At 40.7% G+C, this 17,622-nt stretch overlaps 1 protein-coding gene across 4 annotated transcripts in view; it reads left to right on the plus strand.

Moving 5' to 3' along the window:
- The first annotated feature begins 246 nt into the window (after nucleotides 1-246).
- The window catches only part of LOC113903687 (ankyrin repeat domain-containing protein 26-like), a 37,479-nt gene continuing 20,103 nt past the window's right edge, over nucleotides 247-17,622 (plus strand). For 2 of the 4 annotated variants that reach the window (XM_027560246.1, XM_027560243.1), the window contains exons 1-4: nucleotides 247-359; nucleotides 554-582; nucleotides 11,856-11,938; nucleotides 14,926-16,710. In XM_027560246.1, the coding sequence (XP_027416047.1) occupies nucleotides 16,613-16,710 (98 nt within the window). In that variant the 5' untranslated portion in view covers nucleotides 247-359; nucleotides 554-582; nucleotides 11,856-11,938; nucleotides 14,926-16,612. Of the gene's footprint in view, nucleotides 360-553; nucleotides 583-660; nucleotides 751-11,855; nucleotides 11,939-14,925; nucleotides 16,711-17,622 lie in introns of those variants that run through there. The other 2 variants (XM_027560244.1, XM_027560245.1) reach the window with 2 other exon arrangements.

Raw genomic sequence — 17,622 nt, forward strand, 5'->3', positions numbered from 1 at the left:
CCGTACTTGAAGTAACATAAAGTAACGGTGCCCTGTTTGAAGGTGGCAGCTATGGAAGGAGATAAGAAGGGGCCTGGTCTCTTAGATGTGGCAGCCACTGCTTGGTGATGCAGCACCCTGTTTGAATTCAGCATCCTGGTTCTGTCACATAGCAACTGTGGGATCTTGGCAAAACCTGTCTTAACCAGGTTAAAAGTGTAGGGTATTTCTTCAAAAGCGATTAGGAAACCTTCATGTAACTTATTGTTATCATTCATTCTAGCACAGTATCTCTGAGAGCCTTCCACAGAAGTATGTGGATCATTTACCTGGAACTGCTGGTCAAAGAGGAAAAAAGACATTAAATGGACAAGTAGAAGGTAAGAACTGTGTTTTACAGAAAAATCATTTGACAGAACATTGATTGAAAATGGGAATGCTGATACATTCTAATAGGCAAAGAAAATCACCTGTCAGATGGGTAGTGAGAAAAAAGATGAGAAAAGGAGGGCAATTATGTATCTTATCTTACATGTTTACATGTAATTAACTCTGTGTCCCTTTTTCCTTCTAGACTCTCCTGGGAAATATCCTAACATGAAGGTAAAAACATTTATGATTTTATCTTGAATTCTGAACTGTGGATCGTCTCCTATGTACATTATTTAGTAATCAACTTGTTTCCAAACCCCATTCAGCCAGCAGTCAGAATGAAAGAGTCTGTTCCTAATAAAACAGTCAGGATGAAGGATTTACAAACATCCAGTTCAGGTAATTTTGCAGTACACAGTTAACTCTGGAAAGAGGGTTAACTGAAATATTTGAAATGCTCAGTCTTCATACTTCTAATATTTTCTTCTCAAATTTAATTGAAGAATTGGACATACATAAGGCAAATGTTATTGTTGATACCTGTGTTTTGAAACAAAAGATATTCACAAGGATAAGAACAAGAAAATTTTAAATTGTAAGCTTCAACTCAAGATGTTTCTGTATATGCTTTGACACTCTGAAGTTCTCCATTTGGAATCTCTATACTTCTCAGGAACTCTCCGAGATTAAATTTTAGACTCTAAGTTTTTTCCAATGTCCAATAATGCTTCTTTGAACTCTAACCTTTCCCTAGAGTAAAACTTCACTTGCTAATATGTCAGCTGTATTTCAGCTTATAATTGTTTCATTATAATGTCGTTACACAGATGACTGTAGGCCAATCAGATGTTTTGATGAGCAGATTGTGTGTGTGTGTATGTTTGTATGTGCGTGTGTTTGTGTGTGTGTGTGTGTGTGTGAGAGAGAGTTTGTGGTGTCTTTGATTATTAGAAGTAGGGGAAGTAATCATGACTCTTGGATAGACATAATCTTTTGAAACTGATTCTGAAAGTTGTTGGCTTTAGGATCCTATTATACTTCTAAAAATAATTGAGAATTCCAAGGAACTTTTGTTTCTGTCTGTTGATGTTTACTATATGGGAGTTCAGTTGAGTTCAGTCATTCCGTCGTGTCCGACTCTTTGTGACCCCATGGACTGCAGCACACCAGCCTTCACTGTCCATCAGAACTCCGGAGTTTATTCAGACTCAAGTCCATCAAGTTGGTGATGCCATCCAACCATCTCGTCCTTTGTCTTCCCCTTCTCCCACCTTCAGTCTTTGCCAGCATCAGGGTCTTTTCCAGTGAGTCAGTTCTTCACATCAGGTGCCCAAAGTATTGGAGTTTCAGCTTCAGCATCAGTCCTTTCAATGAATATTCAGGGCTGAATTCCCTTTGGATGGAGTGGTTGGATATCCTTGCAGTCCAAGGGACTCTCAAGAGTGTCCTTAACACTACAATTCAAGAGCATCAATTCTTTGGTGTACAGCTTTCCGTACAGTCCAACTCTCACATCCATACATGACTACTGGAAAAACCATAGCTTGGACGAGACAAACTGACGTTAGCAAAGTAATGTCTCTGCTTTTTAATATGCTGTGAAGGTCGGTTATAGCTTTTCTTCCAAGCAGCAAACATCTTTTAATTTCATGAGTGCGGTCACCAACTGCAGTGATTTTGGAGCTCCCCAAAATAAAGTCTGTCACTGTTTCCATTCTTTCCCCATCTATTTGCATGAAGTGGGTGGGACCGGATGCCATGACCTTCGTTTTCTGAATGTTGAGTTTTAAACCAACCTTTCACTCTCCACTTTCACTTTCATCAAGAGGCTTTTTAGTTCCTCTTCACTTTCTGCTATAAGGCTGGTGTCATCTGCATATCTGAGGTTATTGATATTTCTCCTGGCAATCTTGATTCCAGTTTGTGCTTCATCCAGCCCGGAATTTTGCATGATGTACTCTGCATATAAGTTAAATAAGCAGGGTGACAATATACAGCCTTGATGTACTCCTTTCCCTATTTGGAATCAGTCTGTTGTTCCATGTCCAGTTCTAACTGTTGCTTCTTGACCTGCATACAGATTTCTCAGGAGGTAGGTCAGGTGGTCTGGTATTCCCATCTCTTTAAGAATTTTCCAGTTCGTTGTGATCCACACAGTTAAAAGCTTTGGGGTGGTCAATAAAGCAGAAGTAGATGTTTTTCTGGAACTCTCTGGCTTTTTTGATGATCCAGTGGATGTTGTCAGTTTGATCTCTGGTTCCTCGGCCTTTTCTAAATCCAGCTTGAATATCTGAAAGTTCACGTTTCATGTGCTGTTGAGGCCTGGCCTGGAGAATTTTGAGTATTACTTTACTAGTGTGTGAGATGAGTGCAATTGTGTGGTAGTTTGAGCATTCTTTGGCATTGCCTTTCATTGAGATTGGAATGAAAACTGACCATTTCCAGTCCTGTAGCCACTGCTGAGATTTCCAGATTTGCTGGCATATTGAGTGCAGCACTTCCATAGCAGCATCTGTTAGGATTTGAAATAGCTCAACCGCAATTCCATCACCTCCACTGGCTTTGTTCGTAGTGATGCTTCCTAAGGCCCACTTGACTTCACATTCCAGGATGTCTGGCTCTAAGTAAAGGATCACACCATCGTGCTTATCTGGATCATGAAGATCTTTTCTATATAGTTTTTTTGTGTGTGTTCTTGCCATCTCTTCTTAATATCTTCTGCTTCTGTTAGGCCCATACCATTTCTGTCCTTTATTGAGCTCATCTTTGCATGAAATGTTCCTTTGGTATCTCTGATTTTCTTGAAGAGATCTCTAGTCTTTCCATTCTGTTGTTTTCCTCTATTTCTTTGCATTGATCGCTGAAGAAGGCTTTCTTGTCTCTTCTTGCTATTCTTTGGAACTAGGTCCATACTATTTCTCTCCTTTATTGTGCCCATTTTTTGCATGAAATTGTCCCTTCGTATCTCTTACTTTCTTGAGGAGATCTCTAGTCTTTCCCATTCTATTATTTTCCTCTATTTCTTTGCATTGACCACTGAGAAAGGCTTTCTTCTCTCCTTGCTATTCTTTGGAACTCTGCATTCAAATGGGTATATCTTTCCTGTTCTCCCTTGCCTTTAGCTTCTCTTCTTTTCTCAGCTATTTGTAAGGCCTCCTCAGACAACCATTTTGCCTTTTTGCATTTCTTTTTCTCCGGGATGTTCTTGATCAATGCCTCCTGTACAATGTCACGAATCTCCATCCATTGTTCTTCAGGCACTCTATCTATCAAAACTAATCCCTTGAATGTGTTTGTCACATCTACTGTATAATCCTAAGGGATTTGATTTAGGTCATACCTGGATGGTCTAGTGGTTTTCCCTACTTTCTTCAATTTAAGTCTGTATTTGGCATTAAGGAGTTCATGATCTGAGCCACAGTCAGCTCCCAGTCTTGTTTTTGCTGACTGTATAGAGCGTCTCCATCTTTGGCTGCAAAGAATAGAATCAGTCTGATTTTGTCATTGACCATCTGGTGATGTCCATGTGTAGTCTTCTCTTGTGTTGTTGGAAGAGGGTGTTTGCTATGACCAGCACATTCTCTTGTCAAAGCTCTGTTCATCTTTGTCCTGCTTCATTTTGTACTCCAAGACCAAATTTACCTGTTACTCCAGGTATCTTGTGAATTCCTACTTGTACATTCGAGTCCCCTACATTGAAAAGAACATCTTTTTTCGGTGTTAGTTCTAGAAGGTCTTGTAGTTCATCATAGAACAGTTCAACTTCAGCTTGTTCAGTGTTACTGGTCAGAGCATAGACTTGCATTACTGTGATATTGAATGGTTTGCCTTGGAAACAAACAGAGTTCATTCTGTCATTTTTGAGATTGCATCCAAGTACTGCATTTGGGACTCTTGTTGACTGTGATGGCTACACCATTTCCTCTAAGGGATTCTTGCCCACAGTAATAGACATAATGGTCATCTGAGTTAAATTCACCCATTCTAGTCCATCTGGGGGCTTCCCTGGTACCTCAGTCAGTAAAGAATCTACCTGCCATGCAGGAGACCCGAGTTCGTTGCCTGGGTCAGGAACATCTCCTGGGGAAGGAAATGGCACCCCACTCCAGCATTCTTGCTTGGAAAATCCTATCACCAGAGGAGTCTGGCGAGCTACAAATAGCCCATGGGCTCAGAAGCATCAGACACAACTTACGGACTAAACGACAAACCAGTCCATTTTAGTTCACTGATTCCTAAAATGTCGATGTTCACTCTTGCCATCTCCTGCTTGACTGCTTCCAATTTGCCTTGATTCATGGACTTAACATTCCAGGTTCCTATGCAGTATTGCTCTTTACAGCCTTGGACTGGACTCCCATCACCAGTCACATCCACGGCTAGGTGTTGTTTTTGCTTTAGCTCCGTCTCTTCATTCTTTCTGGATTTATTTCTCCACCAATCTCTAGTAGCATATTGGACACCTACTGACCTGGGGAGTTCATCTTTCAGTGTCCTATCTTTTTGCCTTTTCATACTGTTCATGGGGTTCTCAAGGCAAGAATACTGAAGTGGTTTGCCATTCCCTTCTGCAGTAGACCATGTTTTGTCAGAATGTTCCAGCATAACCCGTCTGTCTTGGATGGCACTTCATGGCATGGCTCGCTCATAATTTCATTGACAAGTCTGTGGTCCATGTGATCAGTTTGGTTTGTTTTCTGTGATTGAAGTTTTCAGTCGGCCTGTCCTCTGATGGATAAGGATAAGAGGCTTATGGAAACTTCCTGATGGGAAAGACTGACTGAGGGGGAAACTGGATCCTGTTCTGATTTTCTGTTGATGGGTGGGGCTGTGTTCCCTCCCTATTGTTTGACCTGAGGCCAAACTATGGTGGAGGTCCCATGCATACACTGCTGCACTCAGTGCCCCTGACCCTGCAGCAGGCCACTGCCAACCCTTGCCTCAGCCAGAGACTCCTGGAAAATAAAACTAAAAAACATAAAAATACAGGCACACACAATCATAATGGCTAGTTCCATTAGTCACTAGAGTTCTGATATCACATATCTTGTCTCTGAAGAACTCCTGTGTGCACTCAGAACATAATTGAGCATGGAAGTAACGTTTAGAGTTGTTGTGAAAAGAGCATTGACCTCTTAGATCCCCTGGCCCAGTGGGTCTCTGGACTTCAGGAATTCTCAGGCCACACTACAGAACCACCATTTTAAACCATTGGCATGGTTGGATGTGAAATGATAAAGGGACTTTGTGTTGACATGGGGTTTAAAGTTTCACTTTTACATTTCTTGCTTGTTTCTTTGATTTCTCTTAAGAAATTTAGACCTTAGAGTTCCTTTTTTTTTTTTAAGCAAATATTTCTGTGTTGCATTCATTCTTCCCTCATGGTGCTCTGTGCTCTTTGGATCCAGTGTGGTCCTAGACTTATCCTGTTTTCACATGGAAACAATTAGTCACCCACAAGACTGTCATGTCTCATGTAAGTTTATGATGTCTATCCAGGGCTTAAAAAATCAGTTCTGAAGATATTGATAATTTGAAGAAAGATGATCTCATTGTAATTAAAGAAGTTGTCGTTGGTGGTGATGATCAGTCACTAAGTCGGGTCAAACTCTTTGTGAGCCCATGGACTGCAGCACGCTAGGCCTCCCTGTGCCTCACTGTCTCCTGGAGTTTGCCTGAGTTCATATCCATTGCATCAGCGATTCTATCCCACCATCTTATCCTCTGCCATTTCCTTTTCCTCCTGCCCTCAATCTTTCCCAGCATCAGGGTCTTTTCCAGTGATTCAGCTCTTCACATCAGGTGCCCAGAGTATTGGAGCTTTAGTTTCAGCGTTAGTCCTTCCAGTGAATATTCAGCGTTGATTTCTCTTAAGATTGACTGGTTTGATCTCTTTACTGTCCAAGGGACTCTCAGATGTCTTCTCTAGACCACTCTTTGAAAGCATCAATTCTTCAGCGCTCAGCCTTCTTTATGGTCCAACTCTCACATCTGTACATGACTACTGAAGAAACCATGGCTTTGTGTACGGACCTTTGTCAGCAAAGTGATGTCTTTGCTTTTTAATGTTTTCTAGGTTTGTAACATTAATTAAAGTAGTAGGATTCATTAAAGTGTTTTTAAAACCATGGTCTCTAGAGCACACAGTATTATAAGGCATAATGAAGTGTAAAATAAGGTAGATATACATTTTCTTAATAATATATTTGTATGTTGAAAAATAGTCATGTATGGATGTGAGAGTTGGACTATAAAGAAAGCTGAATGCAGAAGAATTGATGCTTTTGAACTGTAGTGTTGGAGAAGACTCTTGAGAGTCCCTTGGACTGCAAGGAAATCCAACCAGTCCATCCTAAAGGAAATCAGTCCTGGGTGTTAATTGGAAGGACTGATGTTGAAGCTGAAACTCCAATATTTTGGCCACCTGATGTGAAAAGCTGACTCATTTGAAAAGACCATGATGTTGGGAAAGATTGAGGGCAGGAGGAGAAGGGGATGACAGAGGATGAGGTGGTTGGATGGCATCACTGACACAATGGACATGAGTTTGGGTAGACTCCAAGGAGTTGGTGATGTACCGGGAGGCCTGGTGTGCTGCAGTTCATGAGATCGCAAATAGTTGGACACTACTGAGTGACTGAACTGAACTGAACTGATGTTGAAAAAATAATTATTGGTAAAGTTCTTATGGAATATAGAATATGTAATAGAAGTTGAGTGAATCAAAATCAGAAATACTAGGCAATTAAAAAGTAGAAGAAATGAGACACACTAGTTTACATCTCTTCATGAATGATGGTGACATGTGAGATACTGTAAGCTGTGAAGGACTAGTGAGTTTCAGGGGAGAGGAGGACATGGAACTGATTCTCTGAAGAAAGACTTTGTACAAGTTAGTCAGAGTTGTATTCTCACATTCTAATAAATGGAGACTTTGTTTTCACATTTTTCAAATTGGGCTTCTGCTGCTTTGAACCTCAATAATGAGACTTGTTTTTCCTGTGGTCATGTATGGACTTGAGAGTTGGACTGTGAAGAAGGCTGAGCACTAAAGAATTGATGCTTTTGAACTGTGGTGTTGGAGACGACTCTTGAGAGTCCCTTGGACTGCAAGGAGATCCAACCAGTCCATTCTGAAGGAGATCAGCCCTGGGATTTCTTTGGAAGGAATGATGCTAAAGCTGAAACTCCAGTACTTTGGCCACCTCACGAGAAGAGTTGAATCATTGGAAAAGACTCTGATGCTGGGAGGGATCGGGGGCAGGAGGAGAAAGGGACGACAGAGGATGAGGTGGCTGGATGGCATCACTGACTTGATGGACGTGAGTCTGGGTGAACTCTGGGAGTTGGTGATGGACAGGGAGGCCTGGCGTGCTGCAATTCATGGGGTCGCAAAGAGTTGGACACGACTGAGCGACTGAACTGAACTGAACTGAACTGAATGAGACTTGTCAAAGAGCCAGGCATTTGAAAGTTGATGGTCAGTGTGCTTTGGTGTCCCATTCTATGACCAAAAATCAGTCAGCATCCACAGAATTTGGACAGAAGACCGTAATAGATAAAATGAAGATGAAGACTGCAGCGGTGTTCCCGGTAGGGAATTACTCACTCCGTCAGCTATGCAAGTTGGATCTGCCAGGAAACACAGGAAGCAAAGAAGATAATGCAGAAGCCCAGAGCACTCAGCTGTGGGCCACCTGGGCACGGCCTTACCGTCCTTCTGATGGTTCCAAATTAGATTCTGTGGCAAAGTCTACCTTGTGCTGACTCCTTTTATGCAATCTACAGCCAATCAATACCTCTTAGCAAGGTGTTTGCATTCTCTCTCTGACCATAGTAATGCAATCAATAACAAAGAGAGTTAGGAAAACGTTAAGTTCGTTTAGGCTAGAATTTAGCATACACCTGCGAGTGGGTAGCAGGATTATGTTTAGAACTCTGGGACTAGTTGGGAGACTAGGTAGCCATCTAGAGACTGTCTTCTCAAAATGGGACTTTGTAGCAATGTTTTTATATGGCTGTCAATTCATAAGTATTAGTTATGATTATATTCAGTATAACTGCAAAAGCAACTCTGATACCAAATACTAAAATATTTCTTGTGTTTTCTGTGACTTCATATTTTTTAGAATTGGCTTTCCCAGTGGGAATGGGAGTCATGGGAAATTTGCTACATAGTACCTCCTTCTCACCTGTGTCCACATAGTATATCAACTTGTTTTAGTATTTGTAATGAATTAAAAGATGCTTACTCCTTGGAAGAAAAGTTATGACCAACCTAGATAGCATATTGAAAAGCAGAAACATTACTTTGCCAACAAAGGTCCGTTTAGTCAAGGCTATAGTTTTTCCAGTGGTCATGTATGGATGCGAGAGTTGGACTGTGAAGAAAGCTGAGCGCCGAAGAATTGATGTTTTTTGAACTGTGCTGTTGGAGAAGACTCTTGAGAGTCCCTTGGACTGCAAGGAGATCCAACCCGTCCATTCTAAAGGAGATCAGCCCTGGGTGTTCTTTGGAAGGAATGATGCTAAAGCTGAAACTCCAGTACTTTGGCCACCTCATGCAAAGAGTTGAGTCAGTGGAAAAGACCCTGATGCTGGGAGGGAGTCGGGGCAGGAGGAGAAGGGGACGACAGAGGATGAGATGGCTGGATGGCATCACTGACTTGATGGACATGAGTCTGAGTGAACTCTGGGAGTTGGTGATGGACAGGGAGGCCTGGCGTGCTGCAATTCATGGGGTCGCAAAGAGTCGGACACGACTGAGCGACTGAGCTGAACTGAACTGAAGAGTTCACAAGGGAGGTTGGTATAAAGGAGTGCTGTATCACTTAAAAGCAGTATACAGAAAGTCAATTCTGATTCTACTCGGATGCCCAGTCTATTGAGTAACCACATCTAATAATGTGTTGTCCATAAATACTAGTTAATGCCCTTAATCAGTCATACGGTCAGGACTATGGTAAGAAGTCATCCACTGTTTCTTTTTCCACTCCTGTACTTTTTTCTTTTCTATCCTCACCTTGCATTTACAGAATATTCTCAGTTATCTCCTAGAATAGTGACTACAGGCTCTAAACTCAACATGTTTTGTCTTTTTTTCTTTTAATCTATACAACTGAGTCGTTTGCTCTTGTTTCTCTGTGAGCTTGGTAGGTCCAGGAAAAACAAATTCAAATAAAATGCCTACATGAGTCCCTTCAACACTGGACGATGTGAGGTAGGAAAACTACAAAATAGATAGAAGCCACTTCAATCAGTTCATGTTGATCATTTTTTTTCAGTCAATACATTTTATAAAGCAACGAGCAGTGCCTACTCCTTCAGGGTCCCTGGATTTGTACATTTATTGGTTTCTTAAAGATTTATTCTATACTGTACCCTGAAAATTTTATATCCTAAATTTTTCTGTAAACACTCCCTGAGTTCAGGCCTGCATCACCTTGTTATTCCCAGTATTAATTCCTTCAGATTCGTCTTCCTCCAGTTATTCGTGTGCCTTTCAGATTCCTCCCTCCCATGGTGTTTAGAGTCACCAATCTCAAAAGCACACGTGACCATGAGGCACTCTGAGTCACGTTAATGTCTAGACCTCTTAAGGCACCACTGATGCTCTCACAGTCTGACTTCTGCCTGACCCTCTGTCTCTAGCCCTTTCAGTCCTTTGCTCTAGAATTCTGAACTGCTGCTGGCACCCTCGTCACTTGTCCCTGTTGTTGTTCAGTCGCTCAGTCCTGTCTGATTCTATGCGGCCCCATGGACCGCAGCACACCAGGCTTTCCTGTCCTTCACCATCTCCCAGCACTTGCTCAACTCATGTTCATGGAGTCGGTGATGCCATCCAAACATCTCATCCTCTGTCATTCCCTTCTCCTCCCGACTTCAACCTTTCCCAGCATCAGGGTCTTTTCTAATGAGTCAGCTCTTCGAATCCAGTGGCCAAAGTAATGGAGCTTCAGTGCCAGCGTCAGTCTTTCCAATGAATGTTCAGAACTGATTTTGTTTAGGATTGACTGGTTGGATCTCCCTGCAGTCCAAGGGACTGTCATGAGTCTTTTCGAACACCACAGTTGAAAAGCATCAATTCTTTGGTGCTCAGTCTTCTTTTTGGTCCAACTCTCATATCCATACATGACTACTGGAAAAGCCTTTGCTTTGACTAGACGGACCTTTGTCAGCAAAGTAACGTCTTTGCTTTTTAATATGCGAAGTTTGTCATACCTATATCTTTTCTTCCAAGGAGCAGGTGTCCTTTAATTTCACGACTGCAGTCACCATCTGCATTTCTTTTGGAGCCCAAGAGAATAAAGTCTGTTTCTGTTCTCATTGTTTCCTATCTCTTTGCCACAAAGTGATGGGACCGGATGCCATGACCTTCGTCAGTCCCATCCCTTCACTTTGGACAAATATCTACCCTGTGGTGTGTGTGCTTCTCTCCCCATCTTGCTACAGCCTGAAATGCTCTCCCTCTCGTGCCTTCTGTTCCCTTGAACTGTGTAAGTCTGCACTCAGGCATTATCTCTAGAAAAGCCATCCCTGACACATTTTTCTACATTTTTCATTAAACTCCGGTGTCTAGTACTGAGCGTAAACCCAAGAAATAATTATTGAATAAGAGACACTGGGGCTCTGTATCAACCTAGAGGGGTGGGATGGGGAGGGAGATGAGAAAGAGGTTCAAAAGGGGCGATATATGTGTACCTATGGCTGATTCATTTTGAGCTTTGACAGAAAACAACAAAATTCTGTAAAGCAGTCATCCTTCAATAAAAAAATAAATTAAAAAAAAAAAAACACGATATATACCGAGGTGACTTTTAAGAGTTTGTCCTCTGCAGCCTAGGAGCCAAGAGGATAGACATGTAAAGAAATAATTTACAGTCCAGATCTATATCTATCACTAGGAAAATCTAGAAAGATACACTAGAAAAATCTTTAAAGTACTAAGGTAGCTACAAGGAAAGGCATACCTCTTTATCAGGGGAAAGATGGCAGTAATTAAAGACAACTTCACAAAGCAGGTTGAGCCTTAAAAGATGAAAAGTAATTGGTCAGAAGAGTAGAGGGAAGCATTTCAGATGAAGGAACTGATAAAAGCTAAAAAGTAAGAGGAATTTTATAAACCATGAATAATGTTGCAGTTGATGCTTGGCGTGTTGTTAAAAAGGTCCTGTTATGAAGTAGAGAAGAGACTGTATGGTGACTTTATATGTCTGTCCTGTATTTTGTTTGGTTTCTGATTGTCTTGTTCACTGATGTTTGGATCAATCTGTGACTGAATCTTTGAGCTGTTTGTGTGCCTGTAACCTGGTGACATCTGGTATTTCCCAAATGGTTTGTTGAAGTTTTTAGGTCATTGGAAGTAGTTCTTAAAGAAGTAAATATTCAGCTGAAGATTAAGATTGATTTAATCTGTCATTTCATACAATGTTTTAGATCTATGTTTTAAATGAGGATTATGTCTTTTATCTAAACATTCTAAGTAATTTTAACTAAACATGCAGATCTGTCAAGAGAACGAGACTGGGAAATGATAACAGAGGAAGAACAAGAAAAACTTGATGAAGATGAGAATAACCATGCACAGGTATGTAAAACTGTAAATTTCAATTTCTGGTGTAGTACTGTATGAGAAAATGTGTATCAAACAAGGCAAGTTAGAATGGAAAGATAAGTTAAAACCCATCACAAATGAGTTAAAGCTGAAGTTCAGTGAAATTTTGTGAGGAATACCAAATTACTGTTTCTCCTGAGGAAGATCCACTACGTGATAACCCTAAAGAAGGAGCAAACCAAAAGGAAATATCTCCTAATCTCACAAATAATATACCTGATTGTGAGGAAAAAGATGCATTTGGAGTATCTGTCTCTCTAGTATTCCAAGCATTTCCTGAACAAAAAGAACCCAGTCTCAAAAATGTTTTTCTGTGGTCTGTAAACTCTGGGTCCCTTGGATAGACTTGTCGGTCATCTTCAAAGCTTTGTTTCCCTGAAAATAAAGTAGACGTTGAAAATTATCAACTAGACGTTGAACATGTGTTTAGGAAAATTGAGGAGAGTTTTTATAATGATACAGAAAATAAAAAAGTAGAGGAGCCGGTAGTTATATTCGAAGTGAAAGACCAAGAGATTGATATGCAAATGTCACAAAATATGAGGCAAGATCCCACTAATCGGAAATGAGACACAGGACAGGCATGTCATTCTAGTCTGTGGCTTGTCTACCCTGGTAAGATGAAACATATAATTCAAATAAAAATTCACATTCCCCTTGCTGTTGTTAGAATGCTGATCTGAAGAATAAAGCAATACAGGACTGGTTCCAGAAGCCACTGCATGCAGATAATTGCAGTGCTAGTGACAATAAAAGCATGGAACCCAAATTAGAAAATGGGAATTCTTCTCCACCTAATAGTCATGGCGCATCTGCAGTGTATGTAAATGAAGGATTAGAGAAGGATATGCAGAGGTTTAAGAAGGAAATAGACATGTTACAAGTAGAGTTGCTGGCTCTGGAAAAAGAGAAAATTTAACTTCCAAAAGAGTTTCTCATTTTCTCTTGCTTTGGTTTTTCTCTTTCTTGATGATGTGGTCCCTTTTGATTTTCCACTTATGAATAAAGCAGGGTCATCCAAAGAGGTAATTGTGTAGAAATGGATTATTATCTCAATAACAGGAATTCAGGAAACTATTTTCATGGCTTTTGTCCTTCAATCAGTTCTAATATCTAATTCTTCTCCGTCAGTCTTCGTATGGACTGGGAAACTCATTTAGCTATGTACCATGTGGTCTTCTGAGCCAGAATAAGCACCAAGGAAATTGCTTAAGAAGAATAATCAGCTAGGGTTTTGCATCTTTTTTTTCCTTTAACTCTGTTGGGTTAAATATAAGTTATATTTCCATAGAATGGGAAGAAAGCACTGACTGAGAGATGGGACATGAGCATGTGTTCCCTCTAATCTCTTCATTGTGGTTGAATATGTGATCTTCTCTGCTTTCCGCAATCGCTAGGCACTTAGATTTCCAGCATGGCCGCTTCAGGATCTTTTTAATAACAAATACATGTGCTCCCACATATGCTTTAATCAGCACTCAGATGTTTCTTTTGAGACAGACCTTTCCATTATGTTGTTTACTAAAATGTAGAAGTTTTGACATGTGTGATTTTGTTACATAGGTTGTGTGTGTGTGTGTGTGTGTGTGTGAAAGTTGCTCAGTCAGGTCCAACTCTTTGCGAACCCTTGGACTGTAGCCTGCCAGGCTCCTCTGTCCATGGAATTCCCCAGGCCAGAAAGAATATCAGAGTGGCTAGCTGTTCCCTTCTCCAGGGGATCTTCCTAAACCAGGGATCGAACCCAGGTCTCCCGCATTGAAGGTGGATTCTTTAATGTTTGAGCCACCAGGGAAGCCCACAGGTAGAATAAATCCTGAGCAAAAAAGGAAAAAAAAAATTAAGTGTTTACCTACAAAGGAGAAGACTGAGTTCTGAGATGCTGTGAGATTTTTCTTCTTCAGTAATAGGTTTTTTTTAAATTGTTTGTTTGCTCTTTTGTGTAAGAGGTGCTTTGACTGAGTTTGAACAACAAACAAAAAGACACAAAAAAGAAACAAAAAAACTCTATGTGTTCTCCTGTTTAAAAAAAAAAAAAAAAAAAGGAGATGAGCCCTACCCCCAACTAAAGCATTGAAACTGTGCCAAAGTCACGCTTTTAACTTATCTGATTAATCTGATGAATTCAGTTGGTAATACATAACATTCAACGTTCCAGAATTGTATCATCTCTTTTGGTGCCATAAAATGCTAGGGAGTGCCAGTTTAGGGGCCTTAAACAAAACCTTGAACATTCTTTGATTTTATTGCTGTTTTTGGTAAATAGCAATAAAATTGCTCCTTTCTGTTTGAGGAATTGCCTAGCGGGGCAATGCTAGGTAATTATTTCTATACCCTCTACCTGTAAGGTTTGATGGTTATTGAATGTGGAATTGGGAAGCATTACTTATATTCCAGAATTCCACACTAACTAACAACTCCTCAGTTTCATTCTGCTCCTTGTGTTTTGGTAAACTCTGGTTCATTTAATTTCGTGAACACCGTCACTTTTTTGCTATTTCCCAGATCCAAGTGAAAAAAGAACTGTAAAAGGCAGAGGGGAAAGAATAGCTTTAGTGCAGAGAAGAATGTTTCCTTTCTGAGGTGCAAAGGTGTCACATCCTCTCCATCCGGCTGTTTAATGGAAAATCCAGGTAGTAAAGACCAAAGAGGACAGATTTTGTGTCTTTGTCTTTTTATTTCTCTGTCTCTGCCAGTCAGATGGGGAAGACAATATGAATAATTGCATCTTATTAAGAACGCCATTTTTGAAATTCTGGGAATTTTGTTTCTTTTCCTCAAACAGAAAGGAGCAGATTTTACAAAGATTTCAGTGACTTGTAAGTGATAAAATTAAAATAAACACAAAAATATTTTTATCACTTAAATTCAGGGTGAGCACTGAGTCAAATAATAAAATTGAAAACAAAGATCTTTATAATCAATACACAGCAATTATTCTTAGTGTCAAACTTCCATTAAAGGTTGAAGAAGAAAAGAAGCACAAAAGCAGTGAAGTGGAAGTATCAGAGAACGTATGCGATGCTGCTGATGAGAGTGGATTGTTTCAGCAGAGAAAGCGTGGAGGAAACAGCAACCAGGAGTTTCCTGCTATGCAGCATGAGGGTTCTGATAGGTAATCCTGTATCAATATTTAGCAGCACGTCCCTTCTTATGTTCCTATAAAATAATTTCTAACTTGAGCTAATGTTTGTGATGTACAGATTTTATATTTTACTAGAGATATGGTTATTTTTAATACTCTTGTCCTTTAGCCTTATTACTAGAGTTCCTTTGTTAACATGCCACCATGGTACATATTAGAGTATTCTGGATTTGACTGCTTATTTGCCTTACTCAGTGTGTTGTATATTTAAATGTGTTTTGTCACTAATGAGCATCCTTTCATTTCAGTCTGAGGACTTCTCCCAGCGTTTCTCATGAGGCGGGACTAGTGGTGATGAGCTCCCTCAGGTTTGCTATGTCTGGGACGGTTTTTATTTCTCTTTCATTTCTGAAAGACAGCTTTTCTGAAAAGAGTCCCTTGGCTGGCAGGCTTTTCTCTCCTAGCACTTTGAGTGTGTCCATGGAGGAGGCCAGATTGCTGATGGTGGCGGGAGAGGCCATGAGGCGTCAGTTTTTCAGCCGTGAGGCTGCTGTCATCGCCATCATGCGGGTGGTTTAAAAGTGAGCTCTCCTCCCATGGCCAAATATTTCCTTGGTTTCTTCTTTCATGGTATGTGTGCCTCGTGTCACTTAAAATACCACCTAAATTAAGTGTGGCTTTTTTCTGTGAATTCTCTTTTTCATTTATTTTTGGCTGCCCTGGGTCTTTGCCGCCGCAGTGCTTGGGCTTCTCAGTGTGGTGGTTTCTCTTGATGCTGAGCGAGGGCTCTCGGGTGCTGGCCTCAGTAGCCGTGGAGCATGGTTTAGTTGCCCCATGGCACGCGGGATCTCCCCTGACCAGGACTGGAACGCCTGCCCCCTTTATTGCCAGGTGGACTCCTAAGCACTGGACCACCAGGGAAGTCCCTAAATTCACCATTATTATATTTAGTAGCAAAATAAAAAAATATAGTGTAAATCTACTTATGGCTCCCACGTCTAAGAGTCAAGGCGCTTAGCCAGGGGACTCCAGGTTTGCAGTGTAGCCCTTGAGGTTCTTCTCAGTGTCTTTCCAGATGCATCTCTCTCCTTTCTTCCATGTATTTTGTGCTCTTCCTTCCAGGTTCCTCGGAAACAACCCAGATGCCCTGTGCCTGATGTTTGTGCTCACACTCGAATCTCCAAGTAGAATGATTTTCTCCCTTTTCTGTTTCTCATGATCTCCTCTCTTCACTTCTTCTGCAAATCCTTCTTTATTTCACTTACCATTTTCATATGTTGTTTTATATATCATATTGTATCATAATTGCATCTGTGTTTGAAGGAAGAATTTGTTTTCTTGCATATGGTTGGTACTCTATAACTGTTTTGTGAATTAATCAATGACTTAAGATGGGTAAGAGTTGGAATTTTATAAGAATTGGGTTTTTTTTTTTTATTCTTTATCAGTTGAATTATCAGAAAACATTGGCTTTTTTGTGGACTTTTTAAAGTAGCGATCCTGGTGTACATAGGAAGGAAGTAAAGAAAAAGAACGATGACAAATGGACACCGGAAGAACATGTGATGGCACCAATATTTGAAAAGACCGATTCACTGACTGGTGGTCTGCTGCACGTGAATGATGACGGCATTTTAAGGGAAGTGGATCAGGGTGATGACAGGTACATTCTCCAGATTCCTTGTTTGTAGGGGAAGAAATGTTAGCACTGAATACTTCTTCTGGAAATACAGCAGCATTATACAGTGCTCAGGCCAAGACAAGAGATTGGACGAACCCTGCTGAAAGGTTGAGGTGAGGACCAGTGCCTTTGGCCGGAAGTCATTTCAGTAAATAGTCCCCTTGGAAGCTGGACTGTAATGAATACACAAAAACATTCAGTAGGGAATGTTATTGGGACAAGCAATGAAGAACTGGATGGTAACTGAAGAGGAATGTGGAGTTCACAGGTGTTTCTTGTTTTATGTTAAGAAGGGAGCTTCTAGAGTATGTATGCTGTTGGAGGGAGAAGGCAATGGCACCCCACTCCAGTACTCTTGCCTAGCAAATCCCATGGATGGAGGAGCCCCTGGGTTGCAGTCCATGGTGTTGCTAGGAGTCAGACACGACTGAATGACTTCACTTTCACTTTTCACTTTCATGCATGGGAGAAGGAAATGGCAACCCACTCCAGTGTTCTTGCCTGGAGAATCCCAGGGACTGGGGAGCCTGGTGGGCTGCCGTCTATAGGGTCACACAGAGTCGGACACGACTGAAGTGACTTAGCAGTAGCAGCAGCATGCTATTGGAAATGAGCCAGCAGAGGGCGTGTTTGTTTAGTTTAGTCTTGTTTGCATTTCCAATACTAGAAAGCTTATTGATTGTATGACATTATCTTTAAACTATTACAGTAAACTAATTGTACGTAATACTTCTGTTCCTGTATAGTTTTATGGTAAGGGCTTGTTCATTGGTTCTGAAGTGTAATATTCCTATGTAATGGAATATGCAGATGATTGCTTAAGTTAATTCTATCATATATAGATTTTCAAAAATTACATAATTGTGAATTTACACACACTTAGGCTATACTGAA

This window comes from Bos indicus x Bos taurus, chromosome 13 (assembly GCF_003369695.1).
Source record: "Bos indicus x Bos taurus breed Angus x Brahman F1 hybrid chromosome 13, Bos_hybrid_MaternalHap_v2.0, whole genome shotgun sequence".
In the NCBI taxonomy this organism is placed as follows: Eukaryota; Metazoa; Chordata; class Mammalia; order Artiodactyla; family Bovidae; genus Bos; species Bos indicus x Bos taurus.